A 12,422-nucleotide genomic window follows, 5' to 3' on the forward strand; every position below is an offset into this window, starting at 1 on the left:
AAATGGAACACAACACTACCTTCGGGGATTTTAATAAATGTAGGGAACACTGCTAGCAAAAGAGTTGCTGTCCAAATAGACTGACATACCCAGGCCAATGCAGCCTCTAATGACAGAGTAAGATAATGTCAGGCCCCACTCAAAATCAGCAGGAAGAGGAAGATCAATCTTGGCAGAGTGAAGGAAAAATGCTGGCTTTCTTCATGTTAGCTCATCTCATACATATCTATCTTCAGCTGCTGCCCAGTACTGTGGTGCTCTGCATTAACTACACAGTGGATCAATAACAATTACACCTTCTCAAAAACATGACACATAGCAGGATTGGGTTGACATTTCACTTAGGCCAACATTGATCTCAGTGCATCTGATTCCAGTCCTAAATTCAAGTCAGGCCTGAGTCTAGCTGGAATAAACACACAGTTAAAAACAAAAAAGGAAACCAGCTGCTTGTGCCTTGGCTCAGAAGTAAACAGCACATCCATCTGTGCATCCCCCATCTCCAATCCAGTATTCTTCCTGTTGCTACTAGTGATTCTAAAGTTGATCAAAGACTATTTTTTTATATGAATTACTCACCGTGACATCAATGTTGATAATATCTCCATCCTGAAGAGGTCGACTGAAACATAAACAGAAAAAAAAAATAATGGTGACAGACAGTTCCCAACAAAGGGAATATAAGAATAAACACCTAATGACACATACATAAAAAATCAAGGGGTAGATATTTTGTGATGGAGGAAGGCAGAAGCAAACAGAATAACCATTTTTAATGTTCAGCTCTGACTATTTAGAGAACAAGTGTAGCTGAATATAAAATAATGAGAAACAACTACCAGAAAAACATATCAACACCTGAAAAAGCTAACATTATATTTATTCTTTTTCTCTCACTAGGGTTCATATTTTACTTTGTGAGTAGCTGAATGTATTGAGAATATAAAAAATCCTACATAAATTCAAATATATTTATTCCTTAGACTATACTTATTTTGCTGGATGAACAAAAAATCAGACAATACTGGTTTTTTTTCCCTCATACACACAAAATTCAAAATGCAATATGCTATTTTTCTTTAAGTGTCTGGAAAACCAGAATAATATATTTTTTCCCATTTCACATATATTTCTGCAACAGCTATAAGCATCACAGGGTAACATGTTCTGCATCTACAATGCATTTAAGTACGATATTTAGTTATGCTGAAGTATATTCAATATTAAATACAATTTATTAATTCCAGTATAACATTTTAATTTCTAGTTGTAAAATGTACATTATTGAGGAAATACCTGTCAGGAATACCATGACATACCACGTTGTTTACAGAAGTACAAACAGATTTTGGAAAACCTCCATAGCCCAGAGGTGATGGATAGGCATTCTGTCTGATTATTTCATGATGAACAATGGAATCTACTTCTTCAGTTGTCATGCCAACCTAAAATATCAAACATAACATCCTGTTAAAAAAGCAAAGAGAGTTTCTCATATTTACTGAATGTGATTGCAGCCAAGCTTCAATGAAACATTGGGTGTTTCAAATATGCTGCTTTGATACAAGACTATATTGTCGGATACACTTTATTGATACATGGACTTTTTTTTCCTGAAAAACCCCTCGAAAAAGAGATTTTAAATAAAGCATGCAGTAGAAATAAGCACTCAAAGGTTCCTAGAAAACCTAAAATCCTGCCTACTTCCTTTCTGTTATTTTTTCCATATCTACTTTCTCAAAGACACCAATTTCCCATGTCATCGTTTCAGCAGCTGCTCTAGAAATGTCTTGTTTCAATGCTTTCAGTCCCTTAAAACACAACATTACTTTCCTCTTTTATTTGTAAAAGAAAGGATATTAAGTCTTGTAATTGCCCAGTACATTAATCAAAATGTATTTAAGCATTTCTAAGAAATTGTTTTCCAGGTATTGTTAAATTTTACAAAACATCGAAATATTTAGACGCAAATTTTAAGGATATTTTACTTAAAGCTGCCACATCCTGGATGATCATAATGAACCTACAAGTACTGACCCATCACTTTTAGAAATCTTCATTTTTATGCTTGATGTTTTCTAGATTCATCTTTTCCACAAGATTTTACATATTAAAAAACCCCTCTCATAAATCAGTCAGCCATTTTCTGGGTATCCATGGAGTGCAAAGTGCATATGCTTAAAATAATATTATTCTTGCTTTTCTTTTGGATCAGCTCTGCCTCTGGAATTATTAGAGCTGAAATTTGGTAGGGAAACCTTTCTAATTGAGAAGTACTTTTGGGGGTTCCTCTGTAAACTGATTTTGCTTTGAATGAGTTCCGAGCCTTTGAAAATCATACTTTGTACAGATACAGTATCATTCTTAGCACACTGAAGGAAACGTCACAGTGGCTGTGATTTTGAAGGAACATGTGGAATACAGGTAGGCTGTGGTGCAGGACACAGCTACATATTGAAATTCTGCGTGGCCATGCACAGCCAATACAAGAGTGCGCTTGTGTGGTGTGCTGAGGATAAAACCAGCTCTGTTTACTCAGCTGAATTTTGCTCAGCACAGAAATATTGTTGGGCAAGTGAGGAGCAATGAATGTGGGTTCAAGACCAGGATTTGGGGCTAGTGCACATGCCCCCTGTTTTGCAGCCACAGCCTTGGCAGGCTCTCTGGATTGGACAGGACAGCCATTGGCTTTGGATAAATACAGGTTTGTTGCTCCTGCCTCTGCTCAAACATCTTCATCTTTAGCCCACAGACAAACTGAACTGCTATGTACCTGACTGGCTGCTGTCTACTGCTTCTCTGCTGAAGCAATTTCATGTGGATACTCAGCAGACAGATCTCTGGTCTCTGCATGGCTTACACTCTGTGCAAAGTCCTGCTTTTAACAGCATGTGCTTTACTTTTAAAGATACTTTTGCTAGCTGGGCAAGTTAGGGGTGGCACCTGCTGTGCCCCTAATCCCTTACTCAGAACAGGGCAATTCACTGGTATAGAATAAAATATTTTCATGTCATAGAATCTGTGGTTTTATTCCCAAACTCAGGAAAGCTATAATATATAATACTGTATCATAATTTGAAATGCCACAGGTGGTAATGGCAACATCAAAACCACGTTCAAACTCTATCTCTCTGTATCCATGGATTATAATGCACCTTTGTTATATCGAGGGATCTTAACTGCCACCAGCTAAAGCACAGGCAAATACCAGTTTGGAGGACTGTGAGCAAGGTGGGTTCAGCAAGATAACAGGAACAGGTGGAGGGATGGAACTCTTCAAGTAAAATAGGAATGTAGAATTTAGCTTATGAGACTAGGCTAAAAGAGCTTGATTTGTTCAGTCTGGTGCACAGCTCCATTCTTGAATGAAGGGGAAGATTCACAGAAAGGCAGTAAGCTGTTTAAATTAAAGACCAGTGTTGGCACAAGAACAGATGGGCATAAACTGACCACAGGCAGTGGTCAGGCTGGAAAGCAGAAGATGCTCACTGTCAATAAGGGAGGGTTTTGGAGCATCCTCCCAGTCAGTGGTGTCTCGAACAAACACTTAATTGTGTAAAACAGAGCTCATCACCAGTCTGTGACTGACCTGAGCCATGGTTTTAGCACTGCAACTCCAAATACCAGCTCTCCCCTAGTACACAGGTCCTGGTTGTGTAATTATTACCTTATACACCTTTTGGCTCCAAAGCATTCATTATGCATGGGTAGTATTTTGCTATTATGTATGATTTAGCACATATTATGAACTGCATCATAAACTACACCATACTGCATACATGTGTATTTACACATGAATACAACCAAAGAGTATGTGTGAAAAACTACTCTCATTCAAAACCCACATTGCACCCTGATCCTTTGGAAAAATGTATATGCCTTTAACTTTAAATGAGTAAGTTTTATTGTGCTGAAAAACAATTGAACATTAAAAAGTTAAACATGCACAAAGCTATGTAAGATTAAAGCTTCAGGCAATTTTGTTATTTGCTATTCCAGCTCCAGAACTATACCTTTGTGAAAGAGTGATGATAGCTGAAAGAAAAATCCCCTTTTAAGTCAATGGCATTGACCTACAGTCCCCATCTATCTCTGCATCTCATAGCTACTCAACCCATTTCACCTTATCCAATATGCTATTACATGAAATACCAAGGCAAGGCTAAAAAAGCATTTCTTCATCTGCAAAACCTGGTAGTAGACTCCTCCCTCTACATTTTTTCTTGGGAGGTATCCTAAAAAGCATACTGTAGGAACATTTCTGGAAATCATGAGGCTTTACTATCAATGCACTCTGGAAAATTGTGTAGAATTTGGCAGCTGTTTTTCCCCGTGGCAGCTATATGAGGGGCACTGGATCCCACAGCACAGAGAGGGCTGAAGGACGGACGGGAATGGAGAAGGCAGACCAAGTGTGGGCTTGTACACATGCAGAGCTGGAAAACATGACATATGAGGTAGATGGGCCATGAAATGAAAGGAAAAAATGTAGCATGTGCCTTAGGAGAAACTCACATGATTTTTCACAATCAGAAGAGATGACAAACACAGATATTACACCTGAGCCAGTAACTATGCGCTACATAGGTCCAAAGTATAGAAATAATTAAACAGGCATATCATGAACTGAATAAAAAGTTAATAAATCCTTATTTTTTCATGATCAAACTTAAAGCTGGATGCACATAATAGGAAAGTTAAAAGAACAAAAAGGTAGGAACAAAACCCAAAGAAGTGAAAGTATAAAAAACACCCAAGCTGTTATGGGACCTCTGTAATTGTTACCTTTAAGCCCTTTCCAGCCAGAAGCAGGACATGACGGGCCAACTGACAAGCTTGACGAAGCCCTTGAATCTGATCTTCATTCTTAATTTCTATGTCGTCTCCCCAGTCTGGTACAACGCCTGTCGTCACATAGTCTGGCTTCTTTATGTGCTTGGAGAAAAAGGATTGAAAATGAAGATCAGAAAACTGAGCATGACAATGGGATCATTTTCTCAGATATTGCCTCCTGCTTCATGGCAGCTTGCCCTTTCTGTCGTGGTATCGACCTTCCTAAGCCATCAGGGCAAACCCTCAAGGCTGCCTCAGTATTTCTTCCACTGCCCTTTTGAACTTAACATTGCCTGTTACTACTGACTTACACAGTCTGTTAGCCTTCCAGTGCTGAAACCCCAGATACTGCAGCTGACTTCCAGCACAGACCGTCTCAAGTTAAGAAACTGGGGGAAAGACTTTAAAACTCTTCATTTTCTTTTGCAAAGAGGGGTATTTTCTACAAAAGGCATCTAAACACTGGAAGTGATGGGACAAACATACAGAATTAGTATCAAAATTAAACCCGATCAAATCCTGTGCTTCTCATTCAAACAAAACTCCTATTGAAAAATCCATGAGACTGCTTTTTGATAAGAACCTTAGGATTTAACTGAATTTAATTTAGAGGCTTTTACACATTAATCTAGTTCATATGCTGAGCCTAAATTTGTCCATCTACAACATTACACAAAGGTATTCCAATTTGCGGTCAAGGGAAGTGTAATAAACCTCATTTTTCCACACAAGAACTTCTTAGCCCTTGTAAGAGGTGAAATTTAATATCTGATTTTTTTTTAAATCTGCATAAATTTAACAACATTTATAAACATGAAAGCTAATAAGAACAGTAATGTCTTCCACCGAGTTGGAAATGCACTTTCTGTCAGAGGGTCCTGGGCTCTTTCACTGGCTGTGGAAGAATCCCTTTGCCCATGACTGATTTTCTGCCATGCTGGCCACAAGGTGAGTTTTGCACTGACTTCACAAAGGACACAGTCAAGCTGGCAGGCAGAAAACAATGTAGGTATTTTGGCTGTGCACAAAACAACCATATAACAACAGAGTGTAGGAGTAACAAAGAGTGAGGCAACTGATGAACTCTATTGGGATTTTAAATAGGAAGGCTACTGTTACTGTTACAGGTATTTTATGTCCAATCTGATAAAAATGATGAAATTATCTTCAGCAAACTACGCGTCAACAGAATTGCAGATCCCATTTCTTTAAAATTAATGCCATAACAACTGTAACAACATCCTATTGCAGTAGTTTGGGCCTTAGTCCAAAAAAAGCCAACCAAAACAATGCCATTTGTTAGATTAGCAACTCCACACACAGCATCACCCTCGCTGTCCCCTTGGAGGGCACTCACCTATTAACTGAGACATGATCCTACTGACCTCTAAAACTGTGAAGGGAGAAGACCAAAGCAGAGTACATACAAATGTCCATGTGGACAGTTTCACACCAACATCTTTAAAAACACTGTTATTTCAATGTGATTTCTGCCATACTCTGAATAAAAGTAAAAACTTTGCCCTCAACTTTTCAGAGTTCATGGATGTGGCCTGATTTTTAGATGTGTGAAAACTCTGATCTGGGAAGACAACTTTTCATTATGACAATATATTTCTTCCTCTTTATCCTAAAAGAAGCATCTAAATACAGAAAATAAAGTTTTAAAATTCTATGATTTTAAGCTTTTGAAAATATATAGCACATGTAACCCTATGTTCTCCCTGCACACAGAGCTTCCACAGGCTCTTAGGGCTAAGAGCCCTGCTTTCATCATTCTTATCTCTTTTCCTATCTAACAACTTTTTAGTACATCTGGCCCATGGAAATGTCCTATATTTGGCATAAGAAATATATATTAAAATACAAAACAAAATTGTATAATGTACTAATGCACATCCTGTGAAGCACTGTTTAGAAAGGGTATTTTGGTTTCTTTTGGCAAAAGGAAAGATACTAAACAGTTAATCTCTATGCTGTAATTAAAGAGGGGAAAAAAGAAATAGAAAAAAAGGAAACAAGAAGTGGAGCACATGTTAAATTTGCATTTGCACCAAAAAGTCTCTTTTGGCTTTTAAGTAAATAAAACCAAAAATATACGTTGCAAGGAATAAGAACACTCAGGCACAAAAAAGACAAGTTTAAAACATGCAGCAGGGTTGTGGGACAGCTACCAGCAGGTATTGTATGTTCTTTTTCTGACATAACCAAATAATAAAACCATCAGCAAAATATAAGCATTTTATAATTAGCTTGCTAGAGATTTATACAGAAGGGGACTTAGATGATCATGAATGATTCCTACTGACTTGTGGTAAGACAGTCTACCGTTGTTTGAAACAAGAATCTGGACCCAGAATTGTTGACAGATGATTATAATACTCACATTTATTCTACTATAACTAAACAAGCCCCAGGTCTGAACTCCCTCATAACTAAATACATCACTGTGTTTAACATGGAAGACAGCTGGACATCAGCTCTCCTATTTCAAATACCAGACCAAGCAACAGGACAGTGATCCAACCCCCAGCTGTTGGACAACAAATACACTTGATCATGACTGCAATCAAACTCTACACTGGCTGAAGAACAGATTAGGTAACAGAAATTGCAGTACCTTAGGAACTTGGTGAGCTGGAGAAACCATGGCTGGCCAAACTACACTATAAGCAGCATTTCTTTGTCCCTGAAAGAAGAAGCATCTTTGCTGATGATTGCTTGAGTGCCTGTGCAAGTACTTATGATTGCACAAAGAAAAGATTATGTGGCAGCCAGTCACAGAACCTGTTAACAGATAAATTAAAAAATATTAACATTTTTACAAAATGGAAAGTATGCAAAAAGAAGGGCATAATGTAAAACAGAGCACAGAAGTCATGTAGTTGCTGAGGGTAATCAAATCTTGTACTGTTTAAGAAAGAGCAGAAAGAATGAGAAGAAATGAAAAAACCCAAAACTTTCCGAAACAATACTTTGAAGCTTAATAAAATATCAAATCTGTTTTGGCTTGATGCATTAAAAAGCAGTGTGGGTAAATTCCCCACAGTTTACAGCCAGGAGTGATGCTCTAACTGGCCTCTGCTTGGAGCAATTTGCAGGCTGCACTGTCCAAAGCTTGGCAAAGTGGTTGATAAGACACAATAGCAGGAAAAGACAAAAAGGGAAGATTTAATGTTACTTCATACAATATTTTCAGCCATATTCTTGCAGAATTGGTCACACATTTGAGCATAACAGAGATAATGTTGCCCTTTGTCTTGTTGTTCAAGACACAAAGAATAGTTCATTTTGGTCAGGGGGTAACAGAAGAAACTTCAGAAGATATTTTTATCTTGGCCAGAAGTAATTGAAGGGATTAAAAGTGCAATTTATTTGGACTATTTGAATCAGATTTCCATTTAATTCACATGGGAATTTGGAAAGTTTCATAGCTCAAACTTAGCTGCTGGGCAATGACAAATTTTGCCCCCACAAAAAAAAAAAAAAAAAAAAAAAAAGAAAAAAAAACAGAAAAAAGGAAAAAAGTTAAAAGAAAGAGCAATTGAGGCCCAAAGGCTCTCAGAGACATCAAAACCAAAATAATACACCACAAAAGACAATGCTAGCATCAAAACCAGGAAATTCAAAAGGATTATTGACACTGCCCAATTACATTACAATTACACACAGTGTGTATTTCCACTACTCAAATGTTCTACAATATAAACAGGGTTTTTTTCCTGAAACACAAGTTTAACATAACAGTTGATCTGCTTCTCAAAAATGTCACTATGTATACAAATACAAGAGCAATCTTGTGGCAAGTAATCCAGATGAACAATTATTCTTCAGTAAAAAGTTTTTGTTTAAACAGAAGCAACTAAACATTTTTATATCACAGAAATTAAGAAATTAATCCACTGCATATTTTGTAACTATGTAAAAATGTTTATTTCCAGAAGACTTTCTTTCACTTCTTGCATGTTTTTTATTCTATTGTACCTTCCTTCCGTTCCTTTAGATGCATTTATCATGTTCAGATGCAGAAATTATCCTTCCACATGTGCAATTTTTCAAAGACAGCCCTTTTACTCCATGACATACAGAAGATTTGAGTTATGCACTGTTTTGGAGCCCCAAACCCAGACTGAAAGAGTTTCATCGGGTTTGCATTAGAAATGTTTCCGACTGTCTCTTTGCACTGGTCAGGGTTACATTTAGGTACCAATATCTGAAAAGTTAAAACCTAGGTGTAGAAACTTTTACTCAAGCCAATTTTTACTGGGTTGTTTTTGTTTGTTTGTTTGTTTTGTTTTGCTGTTGGGGGTTTTTTGGTGGTGGTGGTGGGTTTTTTGTTTGTGTTGTTTGGGTTTTTAGCTTGGTGGGTTTGTTGGTTTGTTTGTTTGATTTGTTGACAAATAACAAAGTGAAGCTGAAGGGTGAGGTTCACCTCAAGCTCTCAGTATAGCCTAAATATCCAATGGAAGCTGCCTGCTTCAAAAGAGAAGAAAGTGTCTCCAAGGAAGTGGAGCTGCTCAGTTAACAGAGGGCTGGATTGATGCAGCAGCCTATTAACTGTAACTAGGATTTAAACAGCAGACTCTTAATCTGCTTTCCTAGAGTCTCCTTCACAAGAAAAAAAAAATCATTGTCCAATTAACAAAAACCACCCAAATATACAAAAAAAAAACCCCAGAAAGGGTCACCTAAACTGCAACTGTAAGCACGTCCTAAAAGCCCAAAGCATCATCCAAACTCCCTGTCTGGTTTGTACTCATTTCTGGAATTTGGAAGCACAGAATCTGCTGAGGCAGCAACTTTTGGGCCATCAGAAATAGCAATCACTCTGACAGTGTAAGCCAAGGTGTCTCTTTTACAAAGTGCAGTTGAAGTACCTTGCTTTTGGCACAGCTAAAGGTACTACAAATATATTGAAATCCCACACTCACTGATGTGGTTAGCTAAAGTCCACATGGACATCAATATGTGAACATGTATTTTAAATGCTCTCCTTGATGCCCAGAATGCTCCCTGGGCACTCTGTCGATTGTATCACCATTTAATTGGGGAAGAAAAGGTGCAAGTGCGCTTGTCAATTATTCCTACTAAGCTCCCCCAAATACACACTTAAATTCATTAAACCGTATTTCATGGGTGCATGTCTATCCACTAGCTCACATTCAGAAGGGATACCTTTTTATTCCGAATAAAATTTTTACCTCTACTCTCCCGAAGATACACTGCAAGTGTTGTCACAAAATAACAGGATAATAAGGTACTGTAGCCTGTTGTTATTCTACTAACTACTCATTATAAACCAGATGCATACAAAACTATCTACTACTTGAACAGATAAAATGAGACAAGCAAATAAGTATCACCATTCTAAAATACAATTCCTAAATTATATTACAAGAATTATAAACACAGGGCAACTAAACCTTTATTTGAAATATAAAAAATTATAAGAGAAAACATTCTCCTACAAAGTAAAAATAAAATTAAATAAAATGGCATTAAAATACAATGAAGTTACTGGTCTATAATGAAAATCTGGACTCCATCCACACACTTCCTTCCTTAAGAAGGCCTTCTAATGCCTCCACAGTGCCTTTTATTTTTCAAGCTCCATATTCCCAGCTAATTCGATATAGCAACATCATCAATCACCTGAGACAGGAACAACCATCTGTATTCTCCAAGTCTGGCTCAGAGATTCCCTCCTCCCCACCCCTTACACCCATCAAAGCTTTTCTCAGTGCCTTTATTTACTTCTGCAACACTGGTGCTCAAGCACATCCTTTTGTTAAGCTTTCTGTGTGTACTCATTACTGTAAGACAGTTCATACACGTGGCATTTATGCATCTTCCAGCAGAAACTGCGGCCACAGAAGAGCATGGTGTGTGAAGCTGGGTAGGCTGGTAACAGACCAGCACAGCCAGGGTACAAAGTTGACTCTTTAGGTGTTTATTCTGTACCCCAACAGCAAGGCTGCCAAGAGCAATAGAATATTGACTATCAGCTGCACTAAGAGGATGATCAGCAGCATTACTGAATCCCATGAGCAGCTCGGATGCACAGAAAATCCCTGCCAACCGCTCCGTGAGTGAATCCCACTGTGCAATCCCGGCCGCCGGAGCTGCTGGATTCCTCAGCACACCTTCCAGACCTGCCTCTGCATTAACAGTGTAAATATGCACTGTGAGCTCTTCTGAATTACCAGATGAATTTATCATGTGTGGAAATTACATTTCTTTTCCTTTTAAAAGAGTCAGTCAGAGCAGCTGAATATGGCATTCAAGAATTATGATGGGTGGGAGCATTTTTAAGTGACTGATTTTGCAGCACAGTGTGCCCTATATTTATTAGCCTTTTACTCTAGGGCTATTTTAATTGTTATCTGTTCATGCATGTTACACTATATAATGAAATGCTCTCATTTCACTCCTAGAGTGGAGAGTTTTTTATGTGTATCTCTATTAATGACCCTTAATTAAGTTGATTTTAGTAATTTAAATGTGATTTTCCTCTGGTCAAGAAGTATTTTTAACGGGAGATGTTAAAATGAACTCTCACATAAGCCCTTTTCTAATGCTTCCTGTTTAACAGTTACAGCAATTTATCAAGCTATGTTTCCAATGAATGAAGTGTGGGGTAGCTGGGCAAAAACCTGCTCATTTACATGATTCATCAAATGTAATTGTTAGCAACCTTTTTTTTTTGTTATTTATTCATGAAATATTTCAATTTTCCAAGTAATTAACAAAAATATTACCAATGGATAAACTTCATGACAGTTCTGAGCTACAATAAATACAAGGGTGCCTCTTAGAAAAGACAAGAAATAAATTAACATATTTTAAAATAATTTAGTCATGGTATCAACAGAACCAGAGTAGCAAAATTATTTAAGATTACAAGAATTAACATTCTAAATTATTTAGGAAATAAAATCATCTTGCTCTTGATAAAGTTAACAACATCAAAAGAATTGTTCTGACAACTCTTCTCAAATTATGTGATTTAATCTTCCTTTTTAAACTGAAAAAAAGAATGACTGTGGAGATTTTCTTAATATATATTCATTTGGAGGTAAAACACTAGAGATCTTTCATTTGGCTTGTCAGGTAATTTTAATACTCTAGCATAATTTAGGTTCTTGTGCAAATACTCATTTTGCTGAAACTTCTGAGGATTAAAGCTTAAAATGGGGTATTAAAAATCACTAAGGAGAACAATATGTGGAATCCAGCCAAGGCAACTAGGTAAGAATATATAGCTTCTTACTGCTAATTACCAAATGTTCCCATTTTTCAATCCAAAATAATGGCTGTGGTTTGAAAGACCTTTACTTGTAATTGTAACTCTAACTGTCTAATAAAACACCGACTTTGTAACCCCCCTGTTGCAAAGGTATGTCCAAGCTTCAAAAATAGGATGGGAAAGATTAAAGGTTCTTTCCAGCTCCGTGTAACCTGTGTAGCAGAAGACCAGCTCACATTTCACATGCAATAACCTGCGCATTTGCTAAAAAAAAAGAAAAAGAAAGAAAAAAAGGAAAAAGCCTCCAAGAACAACATAGGGAAATGCCTGAGGCAGAAGTTGA

At 37.2% G+C, this 12,422-nt stretch overlaps 1 protein-coding gene across 1 annotated transcript in view; it reads right to left on the minus strand.

Annotated features, from left to right (window-relative positions):
• Positions 1-12,422, minus strand: part of METAP1D (methionyl aminopeptidase type 1D, mitochondrial) — a 42,818-nt gene that overhangs the window by 13,881 nt on the left and 16,515 nt on the right. Inside the window, exons 2-5 of the mRNA XM_030952515.1 lie at positions 7,454-7,620; positions 4,786-4,935; positions 1,297-1,445; positions 580-622 (exon numbers count right to left, since the gene is read on the minus strand). Coding sequence (XP_030808375.1) covers positions 580-622; positions 1,297-1,445; positions 4,786-4,935; positions 7,454-7,620 — 509 coding nt within the window. The remainder of the gene's footprint in view (positions 1-579; positions 623-1,296; positions 1,446-4,785; positions 4,936-7,453; positions 7,621-12,422) is intronic.

This window comes from Camarhynchus parvulus, chromosome 7 (genome assembly GCF_901933205.1).
Source record: "Camarhynchus parvulus chromosome 7, STF_HiC, whole genome shotgun sequence".
Taxonomy (NCBI): domain Eukaryota; kingdom Metazoa; phylum Chordata; class Aves; order Passeriformes; family Thraupidae; genus Camarhynchus; species Camarhynchus parvulus.